The sequence below is a fragment of the Nannospalax galili genome, unplaced genomic scaffold, assembly GCF_000622305.1.
Source record: "Nannospalax galili isolate Female #2095 unplaced genomic scaffold, S.galili_v1.0 scaffold180, whole genome shotgun sequence".
Lineage (NCBI taxonomy): Eukaryota > Metazoa > Chordata > Mammalia > Rodentia > Spalacidae > Nannospalax > Nannospalax galili.
The window spans coordinates 130,335-149,542 of NW_008348199.1; the positions used below are offsets into that span (position 1 = coordinate 130,335).

Consider the following 19,208-nt stretch of genomic DNA (forward strand, 5'->3'; position numbering starts at 1 on the left):
TCCTGTGAACCCTTACAGTCCCACAGCCTGGGGTTGACCCGAAGGCGAAGTTTATTTGATCTGAATTGTTACCAAAAAACTGTCGTTTTATTAAGACAGGAAAGATTTAAGGCTATTTTTATGACTTAAGACTTTATAGACATCAGACACTGGAGGTTTTAACAGATGTGTATTTATTAATGTTCAGCACTGGAATGACAACACAGATAAGAGTCTACAATAAATTAAGATTCTGGATTTGTACCTGCGCTACGCTGGCCATTCTCCCTGTCTGGCTGTCCCTGTTCCAGCTCTCTAAGGTGGCATGGGAGGGACTGTTGAGGGGAGCTCAGGCCCCTTTATGTGATGACAGGCCCATGGAGTATCAAAACTTTATTCATGTGCAGACTGCTACAGCGTGGCGATTTCCCAATTGTAACTTTTGGAAAGTAACTTTCAGTTTTACAGCCTGGTTCCTCCTCATGCTGTGCATTTATCTGTACCCTCCTTCCTCTGGGCCTGGTAGGATGGTGTTCTCCCCTCTGGTAATGTGAACATCTGGGTCATCTTGGGGCTCAAATCCATCACCTTCTCTTGGGAGCCTGGCGCTGGGTTCCAAGGCCAAGTCCACTGTCAAGGGGTGGCAGTGCTCTATCCAGCCATCTCCTCCTAGGGCCCTCAGTTCCTGTCCAGAAAGATGGGTTTCCCCCAGAGCCGCAGGAACCTATACTGTCTGCCAGCGGGCACCACCCCTGGGGAAAACTGGGTACAGAAAGCAGTGGGCACCCCCTTCCTTTGACTCACAGGTCTCCTTCTTAGGCCCCTCCCAGGGTCTTCACCTGGTGCTGATGCACACAGGACTACCCTCAGCCCAGAGAAATAACCCATGAAGACTCCCGCTAAACGTCCTTTTCCAGTGGGTCTTCCTCACACCTGCTTGTCCACCTCTCAGAGCTCAGCAGTGGATTGACACGTCCACTTCAACCCAGAGCCAAGCTGACAGGAAAATGCTGGGTTCCACCTGGTGTGGGCACTGTCGGGGAAAGGGATACCTTATGCTCACTTCGAACAGAGAGCAGTCTGAGGACTCAGCCTTCCCCTTGGAGCACTCAGGCCCCAGGGAGGAGCGGCAGGAGTACAGCTCTTCCCTTGTACAACACCTACCCTGCCACACGGCTTGAGGGTCAGTGGTGCAGTGCCTTGAAACCTACCCTGCCACACGGCTTGAGGGTCAGTGTTGCAGTGCCTTGAAACAGCCCACCCAGGCTTCCTGTGTCCTTGGAAACAGTGGCCAGACTCTTTATTCCAGACAGAGCTTTTATTGATGCTGTTCCTGCAGCCTGTGAGCCTCCACACGTCCTCTGGATGCATGTGGCGGGGGATTCCTTTGTCCCCCGCTCCTGCTCCTCCGTAGGATCTCGGAGCATTCACGTCCCAATCCCAGAGTGCTGTGAAAGCTCTCCACACACTCTCAAGGAAGACCCACCAGCCAGCATATGCTTCTGGGCTGCCAGAGGTTCGATGCAGGGACAGTCCTTCCTTAGGTTGCCCTGGCTCTACATGCCCCTGGTTCTGACATCACCAAGCCCATCACTGACCAACCTACCCCAGGCTCTGGTCTAATATCTCTTCCCAGAAGCTCAGCCTTCGTCAGGATGTGGACTGTCACCAGAGCCCTCGGGAGCCGCTCTGGTTCTGCCCTTGCCCTTCTGGAGTGTGTAGGCAGATGGCCCCAATCGCAAGATCTTCCCGCTGCCCAGACATTCGTCACCCTTGTAGAACACGGCAAACTGGGAAGAAGAAGACCACACTATGTTGTGGGTGGGGAGCACAATGTAAACTCTAGAGCAGAGCTGACCAGGCACCTGGCCAGTGACAGCAACAAGGAGACCCCACACTTGCTACCAGGCATGTTCTCACTGCCCCACTCACCTGTCCCAGGGCAAGGCCCCGCACAGCCCTCACAGCTGTTACCCACACAGTGCCATCCTGATTGAGAGTCAGCACACAGGGCACTGTGGGAGAGGAGAGAAGAGACTGGTATGGGCCTGGTTTCACTGCCAACCTCAGCCCCAGGGAGGAATAGCAGCAGCCTGTGGTATGAAGACCCCATATCCCTCCTGCTGGCGAAGGGACAGGACAGGCCCACCAGGGCTCAGCTTCCCTGGCTGCAGACTGACAGGACACCCCAGGGTAGTCACCTGGCCCCATACTGAGACCCTCATCCCAGAGCTGACTTCAGAGCATCTGGCTAAGAGGCACGCCTGCACCCTAGTCCCTTTCTGTGGCAAGCAAAAGACAAGTTTTGAAAAGTCAATTTCAGCACAGGGGGACTTCTTGGGGTGTGTGTGCTTGCATGCATGTGTGCTTGTGTGCACACTGGCTTAGCTTAAATCTGGCCCCAAGGAGCTCAGCAACAAGAGCCCCTCTGCCCAGTCACCTAGCGCCATCTGGTGGCGGAATCGGAAATGGCATTCCATCATCTTGTCTCGGATCAGGACTGCAGGTGGTTCCTCAGCAATCCAATGTACACGGTTGGTCCTGAGCAGGTCCCTGTACAGGGCTGGGTGGTCTGTCCGGGGGGCCTGCAGAAGAGAATGCGGTGTTGTGACGCCTTGGAGGAGAGCGGCCCTCACCCCAAAGCCCTCGGCAGGTAAGAACAATCCCCATTCAGAGCTGTGATCAGAGCTGCACGTGGAGATCCATTTCATGAGCTCAGGGCTTTGGGATGAGGAACCTGAGGCACAAGAGGGAAGGAAAGGTCACAGAACAGCAGCAGGAGGCAGAGAGACTGGTTCAGGTCTCTCTCTGCCCACTACCTGTTTTGAAGACTATTTTCTGTTCCCAGGGACAAATGGCCTCTTGGGAGAGCCAGGAATCTACCAATGACACACTGCTAAGGAAAGCAGGGTCTGGTGGGCTAATTCCCAGCCCTGGGCTGTGTCAGCACCATGGAGTGGCCCTGGCCAGGCTAGGTCTTCACAGAGGACTGGTTCTGAGGCCCATTCCCATTCCACTCTGGTCTCTGGCACCACCACAGAACCGTGCTACCTTGTAGGGTGGGCCAAGTCTCCCCTGAGGCAGAGCCAGGAAGACCATGTCCTGTGACTTGAGTTCTAAGCAGACACTGAGACAGTCTAGGTCAATGAACCAGTGATGCTTGCTTTTCACACCAGGCACAGTGTTGGGAGCGCCTGCTGAAGGACCCTTACTTCAGGCCTGAGTAGCTTTTCACACACTGCTCTGAGTAGAGACATTTCAGTCTGTGGGGAGGGCTCTGGCCTTTTGGCCTGTCTAGAAGGTGCAGGACCTGTGGTGACGGCAGCTGGCAGCCTAGCCCATGCAGAGCAGCATCTTACCCTTGTACTCCTGAGAGCTGTCAGGGTTGAGGGTTTCCAGAATGCACGGCTGGGCTACTAGCAGCACCTCCATCCCCACCCGTGTCACCATGACCAAAACATCTCTAGAAACTGCATCTCCCCAAAAGGCAGCGGACTACTCCTCTCCACTGGACTTCCGGGCCCTTGCGAGTCACCTAATCTACGTCTTGTTCTTTGCAAATCAGCACAGGCAGCCAACATACTATAGTGCCTAGTCAGCACTTTCCATGAAGACCTGTCACCTTAGCCCAGTCCAGGAGGCTGTGCCTGCTGCTCCAGGCCATCAGGAGCCCCAGCACCACCCACCCTGTTGGCACAGCAGACAGTGCAGGCCAATCCCACTCACCACAAGCACGTCGCCCTTGCTGCCATCCTTTTCCACCACGTACCAGGGCTCTTTCAAGCCGCTGATCTTAGCTCTCTGGCCCAAAGTATACAGGAACCATCCTGTGAAAGTGCACCCTGAGGCTTAGGGGCAAGTTCCAGGAGGCATCTCGTAACAGGGATGTTGGGAACACAAGTGGCCCCAGCAGACTGCTATGGGCACACTCGCACCACCCTGTCCCTTAGGTTGAACTTAGGGACAAGACAGTGATTGGGATGGTCTGAACCTGGCACAAGGGCCAGCTCCGGCTATGGTGGCTAAGACGGTAAGTTACCTGGGCTACCTGAGCCGCTTCTGCTCTCAAAACAGGTTGGACACGTGCTGAGCACACGCCTTTTATCTGCACTCAGTTCTGCCTGTATTCTACACACTACCCCACACATGGGGTAGAACCACCAGCTCACCAGCCCCACCCCCTCAGCAATGCATGTGCCATACATAGTAGAGGCAATCTCCCAGGATTCAACTGTTCTCTGGATATAAGCCAAAGCCACGAGCAGCCCAAGTGCCGGCTTCTGGGATGGCAGCTCTGTCTCCCCGTGCTTCCACTGGCCTCAGGACACCCGGCTCTACTGGCCCCTCCAGCCCTCTGGCAGTCCTGCTCCCTCCACGGTGGTGGCACTATCTAGAGTGCATCCTGTCTTTCCAGCCAGGCTTGGGAGGCACGTCCCCTCCAGCCTATACAGCCTGACCTCATATCCAACACAGTGCAGGACCTAGTGGCCCTGCCCCTATGTCTGTCAAAGTGTGAGCAGCACCCACATGGCCCTCAGACATCCAGCTGTCTGCCGTGCCAGCTACAGCCCAGTGAAGTTTTCTGCAGCTTCACCCCATTCTCCTCCAGTGTTAAAACACCTTCTTTTTGGGAACTGTGCGCACGCACACAGTTCAGCCCTGAATCTTGGGGTATTATTCCAGGGCTTGGAGGACACGGCATCAGGACACAAAGCCCCTGTCAGTGATTCTCATGCCACAAGTACCCACCCCAGCCTGCCCTTCAGGTCTTCCATGACTAGCACCTGGTCTTTGGCTCCCAAAGCTGACAGGACTTACCTTTATGTGTTCCTAGAACTGTATTGTCCTCGACAGAAATAAACCTCCCAGGCCGAGGCTGCAAATACTGGAAGACAAGTTTCATGACTGAGGGGTCCAGGCCCAGAGCAGATACAGCTATTGCTCGTCAGATGACACTCACCTGAAGAATGAAATGCTCAAAGTTTCTTTTACCAATGAAGCAGATGCCCATGCTCTGAAATGAGAGGAAGGCCAACGTGAGCAGTCAGCCGGACACAGAGCCAGGCTGAGCGAGGAGGGCCAGGCAGAGAGCAGGCTGTAGAAGGACCATGAGCACCTCAGCCTCACCACCCTCCAGGCCCAGAGCTCAGACCCCTGCAACACCAGGTATAGACACAAACAGAGCCCCAGTGCCCAAGCAATGTTGCCATTTTCTTTCTCTGAGTTTTGGCCCTCCAAAGAGGACGCTGCCATGTCAGCTCAATGCCTCGTCTGCAGGCCTAGGAGGGCCTGATCACTAGATTTATTGCAGAACCCCATGAGAGCAACCCAGGAGAGCAAACTGCTCAGTGTTGGGCAAGTCAGAGACCAGGGCACGAGCAGGAAGCAGAGCCAGGCCCAGACTCGGCAGCAGGAACCAGGGGAGATTTATTCACGCTGGCTGGTCCCCGCACAGGAGACTGGACAGGAAGCGGATCTCCCCACTGCATTTGGCAGCAGCTCTGCCATGTACCCCTTAGCGTACCTCCCTTTAGAGATGGGCCACGGGGGGCAGGGGCCTGCCCCATTTATCTCGGCGATGCCTTCAGTTCCTCCCATAGGGCAATGCTGGACACCACAGGGATGGTGGGTGAACAGGTAGGGGACATTCTTTTGGGGACAAGGACTTCCTGATCAAAGGCTGATCAAAGGCCTGTTCCCAGAAGACTGGCGTAAGTAAGTGGTTACAGTTGACGCTACATCAACTGCTAATCTAACTGGGCCCACTGGGGCTTCCCTCCCAGGAGCCCAGCTCTCCCTCCACATGTGTTTGCTGGCTTTCCAAGGACATGTCTCTCTCTAGAGGGGAAGCTCTCTGAAGGCTCAGGACGAGCACTTTGCTGGTCTCCTCAGGATCCGCAGCACTGGAGGATGCAATGACACTCAGTGGAGGGCAGCATGATGTGCAGTTGGCTGCAGACCTGCCACACAGAATGGACCCAGGTGGCTGTTCATTGTCCACTCACCTGGCTGGCTAAGCCAGTGACCAAGGCCACTGAGAAAATGGCCTGCCTGCCATGGAGGGTACGAGAGGGAGGAGGAGGAGGTCAGCCTCAGCTGCTCCAACAGTGCCAAGCCTTCTACCTCACCTGCAGCTGTTTGACTAGGCTGATGGCGGTTCTGGGATCACATGGGCCCCGCCTTGCCCTGTACCACAGTCATGTGACGCAACAGGCACTGCCAAAGGCAAGCTGCTTGCTCCTACCTCTTTCTTCTGAAGCACATGATGGAGCCTATTCTCTGCAGCTATTTTCTTTACAAAATCTTTTGTTAACTCCCCCAGAGGGAAGATGGTTCTTCTCAGGGCATCCTGGGGAACCTGGCTGAGAAAGAAGGTCTGGTCTTTAAAGCTGTCAGCTGCTTGAAGAAGTTTTACGGCTGCCAAAAGTAAAGAACAAAAGGTGTTGCAGGAATAGACAGTGACGAGTGGCTTTTAATGCCATCCTGTTTTTGCAGCTACCCCAACTCTGCTGGAACCAAAACCCACATCAATAGACCACTGCAAAGATCCTGGTAGGGCTAATGTCCAGGACACTCTGGCCCCTAATTTATCTACCAGAAAAAAATACCAACAAAGTATTTAACATAAAGAAATTTATTTCAGTTCATAATTTAGATAAAACTTTCAAAGATGAAACATTCCATGAAAAATGGGAGGTGATAAAGACAAAAGGCCTAAAATGAATTCAGCCTCAGCAGGGAAATCGGACAAGAGAGCAGGTCCAGACAGTTCTGTCAAACTATTATGGATTGTGCATTTTCCTAAATGCAGGTGTGCATTTTGCAAAGTGTGCAAAGCAACACAGGGGCTCTGGTCCCTTGCCTGGCACAGAGTGGAGAACAGCTCTGTGGCTCTCTCCTTGACCTGGCACCTTTCCTTCTTGGTGTGAAGAGCCTTGTCTAGAGTTCAAGCTGACACCCGTCAGCAGCCCCACTGTGGTTTCTCTTATATGACTATAAAGAATGCTTACTGTATGCATACAGGTGTGAAGGATGCTGATTCCAGTGACTTTGGTTCTAAGAAGACCAAGAGGACTCGGGGCCAGAGCAACCCTGTGTTCTCTGTGCTACAGAACTTCCGATGGAACTGGTGGAACTGACTGGCAGATCTGCTGTGTCCACCCTTTCTCCTATTTAGTGCAAGGAGACACCTTACCAGTTACACGAGGAGCATTCTACACACAACAGCTAAATTTTATTTTGTGTGTGTGTGCGTGCACATGCGCACACGCATCTGGGTACATGCTTGTGGATATACATGTGTACAAAGCGTGTGAAGGTCAGATGACAACCTAGATGGTGGTTCCTCAGGCATCATCCACTTTTCTTTTTTTGAGATGATTTTTCACTAGCCCGGAGCTCACAAAGCTAGGCTCTCCAGCCAGTGAGCCCCCAGGATCCACCTGTCTGTCTCCCCAGGGCTGGAAGAACAAGCACATGCTACCATCTTTCCTTTTCATGTGGGTTCTGGGAATCCAACTGAGGGGTCTTGGCCTTTCCTGACTGGGCCATTTCCCCAGCCCCATACACAACAGCTTAAACACCACTGCATATTTTATGCCGGATTACAGGCATGTGCCACCACACCCACCTTCCAAATTATTTCAAAACACTAAAAACCTATGACTCTGGAACAGGAAGCTGGCAGCCCTCTCTCTGCCAGGCCTGCTGAGCCCAGAGATTACTTTGTTTTCCCGCCCCTGCCATCCTGTTTGTTCTGCCAGGCCGGTGGCGCTGCACCTTGTGCTCTGCACACGGTCAGGTCCAGACCTGTAGTCATGCCTGGAGCCCAGGAGCCCCTCCATGTTCTCCTAGGACCCATGCCGAGGCCATAAAATAGGAAAACAGCTTTGGTGTGCCTAAAACACACCCTAAAGACTAAGACGTCATTAAACGACCACAGAAAAGACTCAGTATGATGCCTGGCCCTCTTAGGAGAGTCAGAGCAAGTAAGGAGTAAAGGCAAGCCCTTCCCTAGAGATGAGCAGGAAAACCTACTCAACACGGCCCCTCCACCTGCCTAAGGCCCTCCACCTGCCTGGGGACCCTGCAGACAGCACCCAATTACTACTGTCAAATATTTCTCCAGATGTTTTTGGAAGAGTCAAATTGCCAGCATGTAATGCCTAGACCTGGATTACAAATTTCTGATTTAATTTTCCTCAGTTCTTGCTCTGACCCCTGACCAGGGCATCTCAACGCTCAACCGTAGGCCCTTGGGGAAATGGAGCTGTTGGCCTTTGCAAATGTGAATCTAAACAAACCAGCTAATCAGGAGCACACAGAGGAATGGAGGCCCGCATGCTCTGACCTGTCTGTTTTCAACACAGAAAATGAAGATCTGACATCAGCAACTTGAACTTACGATTTCTAACTTCAAATCGATTTCTGAAAAGCCCTTCTGGCCTCTTAACGTGCTTCTGCTGAAAAACTTCCTCGTCTTCCAGTGAGGTTCTTGCGTAGTGGCCAGTGGCAACGGCATCTGCTCCTGGAGGGTTTTAAAAACATGAGGCTCCAACATGAGACTCCAATTTCCCGGCCAGTCAAGGTGGCTGCACTTCCAGCTTAGGCGCCTGCAGACTGGGAACTGAACTTCTCACACAGTGGGAATGTTAAGGACTAACGTATACTTTGGTGGGCTCTTGATTTTTAGCATTATGTAGACGGAAAAAAATTGAGTATGCTGGATGGTCCTTCACTATTAATTATACATATTTATTAAAAATAACTGATAGTGGAAAAAAACAGAGTAACATTTCTCTAATCTCACTCCCAGAACCTAAGGAACAAATCTGTGATTTTTCATCTTTTTCTGTACATCAAAAATCTGTGGGATGATAGCATTACATAGCTTTCCTGTGCTTAAGAGTACTACAGGCATTGTCTTGACCAAACATGCATTGCCATTAAGGCTGTGGCATCAGAGACTGAGCTGCTGCTCCTGGGCTTTAGGGATACAGTGTTACATCTCGACTCCTTGTCTCACAGCCCCTTTCCTTAATAACTACCACCTGTACTGATGTGGATTCCACCAGAAGTCCTACGATTTCAGAAGACTACATTTCATCTGTTTGGTCATAAAGTGGGCTTCTAGGAAAGGCTATTAAAATGGCTTCAAACCCAGAGCAGAATCAGGGCCCAGAAAGGCAGGGAGATACTGAACAGGGAAGCAGGTAGGTAGGAGCTAAGAGACCACACACCAGCCCTGCAACTCCACCAGGCCACCTATGTCACAGCCCAGCCAGAACCAGAAACAAATGCTTCTAAAAGACAAGGCGGCCTCTGGTCTCCTGGGGGCCACACCTGAGCACAGCACTCCCTCCCATTTTAAGCAGTCTTCTCCTCACCAGGGTAGAACAGTGACACCAGGACCCTGGTCCTGGCCTGATGCTGAGCAGTTTGCTGACTCCATCTTGGGCTGGTCTGGCTCTGGCCAGGCATTCATTCATTCATTCATTCATTCATTCATTCATTCATTCGTTTGTTCATTCACTGAGACACAGTTTGGTTACTTAGCAGGACAGCCTGGAAAGCACTATAAAGCCTGGCTAGCCTCAGCTCACAGCCCTGCTTAGCCTCTCCAGTGCTAGGATGACAAGCATGTGACATGCTTCTGGCTCCTCGGCTAGAACCTTGAAGGTGCTGCTGTCTTTGGCATTTCCCAAAGTTCTAGCCTTGCTGGTCCATGTGCAACAGCACCCACTAGTGTTCTCCACAGGCCTGTTTTTGGTTTCTTTTCTTCACTGATGTATCTGTTGAGTTACTACTGATTTAATATCTGAGTCCTTTTTTCTGAGAATCTCCTCCTAAGGCACTGTCACCTTTTAGCCTTTAGGTCAGAGACCTTCCCTCAGATATGTGAAGTCAGATGTCTGCCTGACCAAGGCGGAGGGTACCTCTCGTACTGTTTACACTGAACTAGAACGTTCTTTCTTATTCAGTGAGTACTTTCCTTCTGAAAGACAAAACTGTCTATAAGGTTTTGACTTCTATGTGTGAAATATCTGTGATTCTAAGAAACAAAGGGAGCACTCCCAGTTCCTTACCAAGATTATCCACAGCATAGTGATAAAAGCAGCTGAACTTGATGTGCTTGTTGCAGACTATGTCAGGGTTGGGGGTCCTCCCCTTCTCATACTCATTCAAAAAGTCACTGGAATAAAAGAAAATCTTTAGTCTTAAGTGAGCTATTCCTTAAAAAGTAAATTTATCCTACACTTGGCTGCAAAATGTGACTCTTTAATAATGAAATTACTGAGAGCTACGTTTGTTAAGTGCCTGTAAATGTACCAGACACCATCCTAGAACCCTATATAACCTCATCTCAGTCTTACATTGCCCCCTGGCAGGCATTAGCATTATTCTTAATTTAAGGATAAGAAAATCAAGACTTAGAAAAATCAAGTAAGTTGCCCAAGGTTTTCTAAGTGGCAAAGTCAAGACTGAGGCCCATTTAGGTCAGGGCACCCTGCACTGGGACTGCCCTGCTGTTGCAGACACCTTCAAGGGCAGGTGCCTGTCATTTAGCATCACCAGGCTTCATCCGGACTAGTCCTAGGTGCCCTTTTCTGCAGGACCAAGTGGCTAGCCAAATTTTACATGTTTCTGAAACACATGGGCATTCCTCACCCCCAGACCACACTCTGCCACACCTGTCTCCTTCCTTTCAACCCGAGGCATTTCCCACAGGTTCTCAACGCCATCACCACCACCTCTTGCAAAGATCCTAGCTGTCCACCTAGATGGCAAATTTCTACAAAATGGGGTCATGGTATATACACTTTGTGTCCCAGATGCAGCACAGTCCCAAGCACATAGAGAATGGTAATAATGACGGAGCTGCATTTGGTTTTATGGGAAAAGGCAGGGGGTAGTGCCTCACAAAACTCCTGTTTTCAAGCTCCCACAACCACTGACTCACACAGTACACGGCACTGGCACTCATCTTCCAGCATCTTCTGAGACCGCAGCCCTCACTCCTCACTCTAACTTAGCAGAAACATGTCAAGGTTGAAAAGGGCATTGAAGAAACATCTGGAGGTGACAACACAACAAAAGTAGGGGTGCTAGGGTTGCTGTGGGGCCCCCAGGGCACTGCGTCAAGGGCTTTAGCACAGTCCTGGACACTCTGCGGAGAAGCACTGGCTGCATGGGCATTAGTCTGACTGGTGACCGCACAGGAACCCTTCTATGTACGGTGGCCTGTGCTCACCTGAACACATCGTTCCAATACTCCTTCACATAGGACACTTGGTGGAAAGGGATGTCTAAGACCTGGCAAACTTTATAAGCATCCTCACAGTCTTTGTCAGCAGCACAAACACCATGTTCATCCAGCGAGTCCCAGTTCTTCATAAACACTCCTGTCACGTGGTAACCTGGGGGAGAGAGGTTAGGGTAAAACAAAGCAGGGACTTCTGTGCTCTCAGCAGTTTCTGACACACTGCATCCCTCCCAGCTCTCACGCCTCTGTGCAGCTTTTTAATTAATTTTAGGTGTATGAGTGTTTTGCCTGCATGTATGTAATGCCTGCACGTGCATACAATACCCTTGGAGGCCATAAGGGGACATCCGATCCTCTAGAACTAGAGTTACAGTCAGTTGTTAGCTGCCATGTGGGTGCTGGGAACCAAACCTGGGTCCTCTGGAAGAGCAGCCATAGCCGAACTGCTAAACCACCTTGCTAGCCCCACCCTACTTCTTTTACTTTTTCGTTTTCTAAAGCTGTGTATGAGTGTTTTGCCTGCATGTGTGGAAGTGTACCACATGCGTGCAAGTCAGCAAAACCCAGAAAAGGGCATTGGATCCCCTGAAACTGGAGTTACAGGTGGCTGTTATGCTGGGAACAGAAACCAGTCCTCTGCAAGAGCACCAGGTGCTCCTAACTGCTGAGCCATCTCTCCAACCAGCCTCTGTGCATCTGGTGGCAATCCAGGCCTGGCTGTGCAGACTGAGGGCCTGGCTTACCCTTGGCGCAAGGCCTTGAAGCACTTCTTCCACTTGGCTTGCCGCACTGCATTAAGGCCTCATCATCACAGTACATTATGTACTAAAGTTGTCTGAATCTCCAAAGTGAGTAAAATGGGATTTTTCTCACCTTGTGTCCCCACCCATGCATCAAAAAAAATGCTTACCCTATAGAAGGGACCCCTATGCAGGGACATACAGAATGTCTAGATGAGAGAGTGGACGGTGAGCACAAACACACTTTCCAAGTCAAAGCGCCACTCAGCCAGGTGCGGTAGCAGCACACCTAAAACCTCAGTATGTGCAAAGCTAAGGCAGGAAAATGCTGAGTTTGAAGCTCAAGCTACACGGCAAGATCTTATTTAAAAAATCATTCAGCTGGGCGTGGTAGCACAGCACTCGAGAAGCAAAGGCAGGTGGATCTCCGTCAGTTCAAGGCCAGCCTAGTTCACATAGTGAGTTCCAGGACAGCTGGGGCTAAAGGGAGACCCTGTCTCAAAAAGACCCCCCCCAAAAAAAATCATTCAGTTAGATTTTTTTTTTTTAAATCAGGCTGAGGGTATAGCTCAGTGGGAAACTTCATACTTAGCATGGTTAATGTCCTGGGTCCAACCCCAACATTAATCAATCAAATATTGGCTATTTTATTATAGGGGCTCTTCCACCTATACATTTTATGACCCATCTTTCCTTATTTTACTGTGACAAATACCCAACCAAATAGCAGAAAGGTCAGAAAGGTAACCCTCCAGCACCTCAGCAAACTCACAGAGCAGAAATCTGTTTCTATTGGATAGGTTGAATGTAATCTATTAAAGGTTTCAAGTAGTATCCTCCGACCCCAAGAGAAAAGTATGCAGGGATCTCACTGCCAAACGTTTGCCAAATAAAGAAGCCACACTACTAAGGCCATCTCCATCCCGGGACCAGTCAGCTCCTCTCCTGCACCCGACTCTGCTTCAACAAAAGTTAACCACACTGGGCTCAGCTCTTCAGCCAGTCTTCCATGAAACTTACTAAAACGGAAATGGTCTAATTCAATCCCATGCCCCCACTGCCTAGTACACTACCCAGTATAAAAGGGGAACCAAGAATCAAGGTGCTTGTAGAAGGAATACACTGACAGAACTTTAGAACTCTACAATTCCCATGCCTCATCTGCCTGACCAATCGTCCTAGTTTATTTCTTCATTGCTATGACAAAACACTCTGACCACTACCAACTTGGGGAGGAAAGGGTTTATTTGGCTTACATCGCCCAGGTCACTCACTGGTCATCAGGGAGCCCAAGGTAGGAACTCAGGGCAGGAACCTGGAGACAGGAGCTGGAGCACAGGCCATGGAAGAACACTGCTTACTGGCTAACTTTCTTGGCCCAGCCTGCTTTCTTATGCAACACAGGCCCACCTGCCCAGGGGTGGCATCACCCACACTGGGCTGGGCCCTCCCACATCACTCAACAATCAAGAGGGTGCCCCATGGACATGGCTATAGGCCAGCCCAGTAAAGAAAATTCCCCAATTGAGGCTCCCTCAACCCAGGTGTATCAAGTTGACACTAAAGCTTATCCAACACAACTGACCCCTTGTCAACTTGACACACAATCACTTTTTTTTTTTGTCTTTTCGAGACAGGGTCTCCCTGTAGCCCCAGCTGACCTGCACTCACTTTGTAGACCAGGCTGGCCTTGAACTCACAAAGATCCGCCTGCCTCTGCCTCCCAAGTGCTGGGACTAAAGGCATGCGTCACCACGCCTGGCTATTAAACCATAACCTTTCCAATTCTTGTCCCCAAGATGTTAATATTAGTATCACAACATAAGACAGTTACGACCTTAAAAACCCCACAGTCCTTAAAAAAATCCGAACACTTAAAAGTCCATAGTCTCTTTTAAGTCTCTTAACTGTGGGTAGGCTTCTGTAAAATCCAAAACAAGTACTGTCTTATTTCAAAGGGAAGAACTGGGCACACCTAAGCAAAACCAAAGTCGCACAAAGCAGCTCGAGGCTAGACATCTGGGATTCACTCACGATCTTCTGGGCTCCAAAGGGTTCTGGCAGCTCCACTTCTCTGACTGGGCTGTCCACAGCACACAAAGCTCATCTTGTAGACCCAGGCCAGCTCCATTCCACACCTACTGTTGTCATTGGTGGTTGTCCCATGGTCCCGGCATCTCCACTGAAACTGAGGCTATACCTTCACCAATGGCCTCTTCTTGCCTCTTGGGGTGCAAAGGCCTCAGATTCTCTCCATGACCCCTACAATCCTGGGGTCTTCAGTGCAACTGAAGCTGCACTTTCACCTATGGCCTTTCCTGGCCTCTCGGAGTGCCAAACTTCAGCTGCTCTGTGACCCCTTCACGCCTTCAACACCAGAACCATGCAGGAGACTCTTACACATTACCAAGTCCTGCTTCCAGCTTGAGATGGAGGTGCGGGTCCCCTCTGTGTGCTGACCCTGAGGAAATGTCTCCCAGAAGATTTCACCACAGTGATGCTGGTCTCTTGTTACTTACAGCTTATTTTTCAGCCCCAGCTAACCAGCATCAATTGTCCCAGTAAAGCAAAAGTTTTACTTCAGGTTCTGGTCTCTTCTTAATCACAGCTGATTCTTCAGCCCCAGCCGACCAGAACCCAGATTCTCAATTCAAAACATCACACCAACAGCCCTGATAGTCTCTGCTTCCCTTTGAAGCTTTACAAGCCAAGCCTCCATTATTCACAACTCTTTCAGCATAACTGTTCCAAGCTCCACAGCAACAAACTCTTAAGCATGCAATGGTTTTTTTCCATCCCAAAGTTCCAAACACTTCTACAATCCTCCTAAAAACACCAAGGTCAGGTCTGTCACAGCAATACCCCATGGTCCTGGTACTAATTTCTGTCCTAGTTTGTTTCTCCATTGCTGTGAAAAAACACTCTGACCATTACCAACTTGGGGAGGAAAGGGTTTATCTTACATCTCCTGGGTTACAGTTCATCAGGGAGCCCAAGGTAGGAACTCAGGGCAGGAACCTGGAGGCAGGAGCTGGAGCACAGGCCATGGAGGAACACTGCTTACTGGCTTGCTCCCCTGGCCCCTGCTCAGCCTGCTTCCTTATGAAACACAGGCCCACCTGCACAGGGGTGGCACCACCCACAGTGGGCTGGGCCCTCCCACATCACTCAACAATCAAGAAGATGCCCCCTTCCTTATGAAACACAGGCCCACCTGCACAGGGGTGGCACCACCCACAGTGGGCTGGGCCCTCCCACATCACTCATCAAGAAGATGCCCCTCAGACATGGCCACAGGCCAACCCAATGAAGGCAACTCCCTAATTGAGGCTCCCTCAACCCAGGTGTGTCAAGTTGACACTAAAGCTATCCAGCATACCAATGTTCCGTGAAGGGACATGACCCACTTGTGGGGATGGCCCTCCAGGATGGGCCAATTTTTGAGGGTATGTATGTCAGGGCATCACCTCCGAGAGCCCTTAATGCCCAAATCAGCGGCATTATAAGATACATCAGTTCCCTCCATGAAATTCAGAGCAGTCTGGAGATGTTAGTCTGGGGTCTAACCTCCTGAGGTAGTAAGTGATGAATCAGGAAGACTGGTAACTCTGCTGTCTCACAAACTACCTACTCACAGTCCTCATCAGAAACTTTTAACGGCTCTCAACTGTCTACTCAACATGACATGGAATTCCCTAATAATGCAGCTTCTGTATGTGGGGTGCAACCTTCTGGGCCTGGCCTGGTCAGACCTCTGAGTCCTGCCTCTTGCTGACTCTCTGCCTGTCTCAGCTCTGAGCAGCTTTGAGTCATTCTGTTCACAGTGTGCCTGCTTATGGCTCTGTGTTATAAGATGTATGGATAACCACTTCTGTTTCTGGAAGTAAACCTTTTAATAAGATGTATATCCATAACCAGGGCTGGAGAGCTGGCTCGAGTAAAGAGCACTGGTTGCTCTTAGAGGACCCAGGTTTGGTTCCCAGCACCCACATGGCAGCTACAAATCTATAACTCCAGTTGCAGATCTGATACCAATCTGTAACTCCAGATCTGATGCCCTCGTCTGATTTTTGTGGGCAATGCATGACATAGGTGCACTTAGCAGGCAATAGTCATACACACAAAATTAAAATTTTTTAAAAATTTCAAAGACATATCCATAACCACCTCTTTCTGGAAGTAAACCTTTAATAGGATGTACCCATGACTGGAGCTGGATAGATGCCTCAGCAGTTAAGAGCACTAGCTGCTCTTACAGAGGGCCTGGCTGGATTCCCAGCACCCGCGTGGCAGCTAACAACTGTCTCTTAACTCCAGTTCCAGGGGATCGGACGCCCTCTTCTGGGCACCATGGTACTGTACTACACGGGTGCACTTACACACATGCAGGCAATACAATCACACAAAATAATAACTTTTTTAAAAGTACCCATAAGCACCTGTTTCCGGAAGTAGATCTTTTTCTTAATATTTGTTTTTATTAAAATATGTCATGACCACCTGTTTCCGGAAGTACCTCGTACGTGCGAAGCACGAGTGAACCTTCCAGTGCAGCTTTTACCCCCCCAGGCATCTGACTCTACAGAGAAGGGACTTGCCCAAGCTCTGCCACGTTCCCCGGGGACGACGACTCTCAGCTGGGCCTCCATGAACCCTGCGGCCTGACTGGGGAATGAGGTGAACGTGGACCACAGCAGGGTGTAGACGGGGGAGGGGGGGGAGAGTCCCGCAAGCCCCTCGGCGTCCAGAAGACGCGCTACGGAGCCGGGCGCGCGGCGGATGGGCGGGTGGGGTGTGTGTGACCGCGAAGCCCGAAGCACCAGGCCTCAGGCTGCGGAGCCCCGGGGCTCGCTGCGGTCGCGGCCGCTCGCCTCACCTCTCCGCTTCAGCAGCAGCGCGGCCACCGCGCTGTCCACGCCGCCTGACAGGGCGCACACGACGTGCCGCACCGCCGACATCCGCCCGCTGCCCAACTTCCTCCTGCAGCCGCGGGGGCCTCGGCCGCGGGTCACCGGAAGTCCCGCCCTCGGCGTGCCTCGCTCCCGGAAACGCGCTTCGGTGGGTCCGGGGTCGCCACCGCTGAGGCTGGCGGAGGTGATGCGAGGTTGCGAGCGCACATGGGGGGAAGAGGACGCTAGCGGGAGCTGCCGGCCTCCCCGCTGCTCTTCTGCACTCCTTTTTATTTTATTTTATGTTTTATTATTATTTCTTTTTGAGACAGGGTCTTCCTGTAGCCTGGAACTCACTATGTAGACCAGGCTGGCCTCGAACTCACAGAGATCCGCCTGCCTCTACCTCCCGAGTGCTGGGATTAAAGGCGTGCGCCACCACGCCCGGCGTGCACTCCTTTTTAAAAGAATATTTAGTTTATTACTTGTATTTTACGTGTATGAGTGTATTGCTTGCATATATGTAAGTGCACCCGAGTCATGCAGTGCCTTGGGAGGTCAGAAGAGGGCATTGGATTCCCTGAAACTGGAGTTACAGGTGGTTGTTAGCCTACAAGTGGGTGCTGGGACCCGAACCAGGATCCTCTGCAAGAGCAGCCAGTGCTCCTAACCACTATGCCATCTCTCCAGCCCCCTTCGTAAAATTTTTTATTTATTTGTATTTTATGAGTGTGTTTTTCTGCATGTATGTAAGTGCACCACATGAATGCAATACCTGTAATGGCCAGATTTCCTTGAGTTACAGATAGTTATTAACCGCCATGTGGGTGCTGTGAATTGAACCAGGGTCCTTTGTGAGAGCAGTCAGTGCTCCTAACTGCTGAGCATTCCTCCAGCCCTCTCATCACTTCTCTGTACTGACTGTGCTCTTGGGTCTGGTGCACTTGGGAACAGCCCTGGCTCCCAGAGGCATTCAAGGCGCTCAGGGTGGGGACACAGTGTGTGTCCCCCAGGGGCATCCAGGACGGGAGGGAGAGCAGGCAGAAGGTCTGCCTGGTGCAGAGGCCTGGGCCTGGACCGGAGGTGGATTGTAGAGCAGTGAAGTTTTCCTGCTGCCTGAGGGAGAGCGCAGTAGGAACGTGGAGGAGGCCCAGGCTGTGACCTGTGAATGGTACAGGGTGTGTAGTTCACCCTGGTGCAGTCAACCTGCAGACGCCAGCACTTGGGAGTTTCTGTCTCATGGGCCATGCCTGGGGGAGGAACAGAAGCCTGCAGGGCCAACTCTAATGGGTGGATGCCTTGGGGGCCTCAATCTGGAGCTGTGGCTGTTCCTGAGGGCACATGGGATGGTAGCTGCTGACAGTTGCTACATACCTATCTACATGTGCCGGGCCTCAATCTGGAGCTGTGGCTGTTCCTGAGGGCACATGGGATGGTAGCTGCTGACAGTTGCTACATACCTATCTACATGTGCCGGGCCTCAATCTGGAGCTGTGGCTGTTCCTGAGGGCACATGGGATGGTAGCTGCTGACAGTTGCTACATACCTATCTACATGTGCCGGGCCTAGAGGACTGTGGGGTGAAGCAAATGAGGCCCAGCAGGAGACCAGGTAAGGCAAGAGTTGTGTGTGTGGAGTGACCAGCCAAGGATTACACAGCTCAGCCTAGAGGACCCAGCCCTGCCTTCTGGAGTGTGGACATTTAAGTCCCACTTTCCCTGCCAGAGCCAAAAGGTGTTTGGTGTGCCAGGACTAACCAATAATGTAACAGAAACATGATAAACTCACTATATATTTGTCTTTCCAATGAAACACATGGTATTTTAGGTACCCTATGGCTCCAAGAAGTCACCTCGAACCAGCCGTGACAAAGACAGCAAACGTGACAGTTGCCGCCAGCCAACGGGACAAAAGGCATGTGGATTTCAGAAACAGGAAACACTGGCCACACGAAATTAGTGAAATGTGGCAAAAAATCAAAGGAAGCAGACTGGGGGAGTGTGGAGCTTTGGTGTCAGTCCCGCAGTCCCTTCTGAGTCTCCAACCCATGTCACAATCACACAGCTGACTTTCTGAATTGTGATCTTGGGGGAACCAGGAGAGGAAAGGCTTCAGGCAAAGCTGCTGTTGAGCAGCCTCAGAGGGGAAAGCGGTAGGACTATAGCACAGGCTTCTGGCCTCGCAGACTGAGGTTGGCCCCCAGCAGAGCCCAGCTGCATGAAGGAAAAGTATTGCATGTACACAGCCAGGACGCAGGGATGTAGGTTAAGACCTGCCCAGCCCCGGTGAGGAGACCACCAGGCAGTTTGGTTACCATAGAGGGAGGGGATGCAGCAG

General features: G+C 51.2%; 1 protein-coding gene across 3 annotated transcripts; it reads right to left on the reverse strand.

The window, feature by feature from the left end:
* Positions 1-2: 2 nt before the first annotated feature.
* On the reverse strand, positions 3-17,022 carry Trmu (tRNA 5-methylaminomethyl-2-thiouridylate methyltransferase). 3 transcript variants are annotated; one of them, XM_029569138.1, is made up of 11 exons: positions 16,859-16,893; positions 11,319-11,396; positions 10,065-10,171; positions 8,384-8,506; positions 6,224-6,337; positions 4,940-4,993; positions 4,798-4,864; positions 3,706-3,806; positions 2,420-2,564; positions 1,912-1,994; positions 3-1,769 (listed from the first exon to the last, which is right to left on the reverse strand). In XM_029569138.1, the coding sequence occupies exons 3-11, from the start codon at positions 10,080-10,082 to the stop codon at positions 1,620-1,622; spliced, it is 855 nt and encodes a 284-aa protein (XP_029424998.1). In that variant the 5' UTR covers positions 10,083-10,171; positions 11,319-11,396; positions 16,859-16,893; the 3' UTR covers positions 3-1,619. The 3 variants fall into 3 exon arrangements, with proteins under 3 accessions (XP_029424998.1, XP_008842898.1, XP_008842896.1); XM_008844674.3 differs by having other exon boundaries at positions 1,180-1,769; positions 6,224-6,396; positions 11,231-11,396; positions 16,859-17,022; XM_008844676.3 differs by lacking the exon at positions 16,859-16,893 and having other exon boundaries at positions 1,137-1,769; positions 11,231-11,366.
* Between the last annotated feature and the right edge of the window lie 2,186 nt (positions 17,023-19,208).

Coding starts and splice junctions, on each gene's coding strand:
- Trmu (XM_008844674.3), bottom strand. CDS start 16,940: ATGTCGGCGGTGCGGCACGTCGTGTGCGCCCTGTCAGGCGGCGTGGAC. Junction 4,994..6,223: donor ATGTGCTTCAGAAGAAAGAG/GTAGGAGCAAGC, acceptor CTCTCATTTCAG/AGCATGGGCATCTGCTTCAT. Junction 3,807..4,797: donor AGTTCTAGGAACACATAAAG/GTAAGTCCTGTC, acceptor GCACTTTCACAG/GATGGTTCCTGTATACTTTG.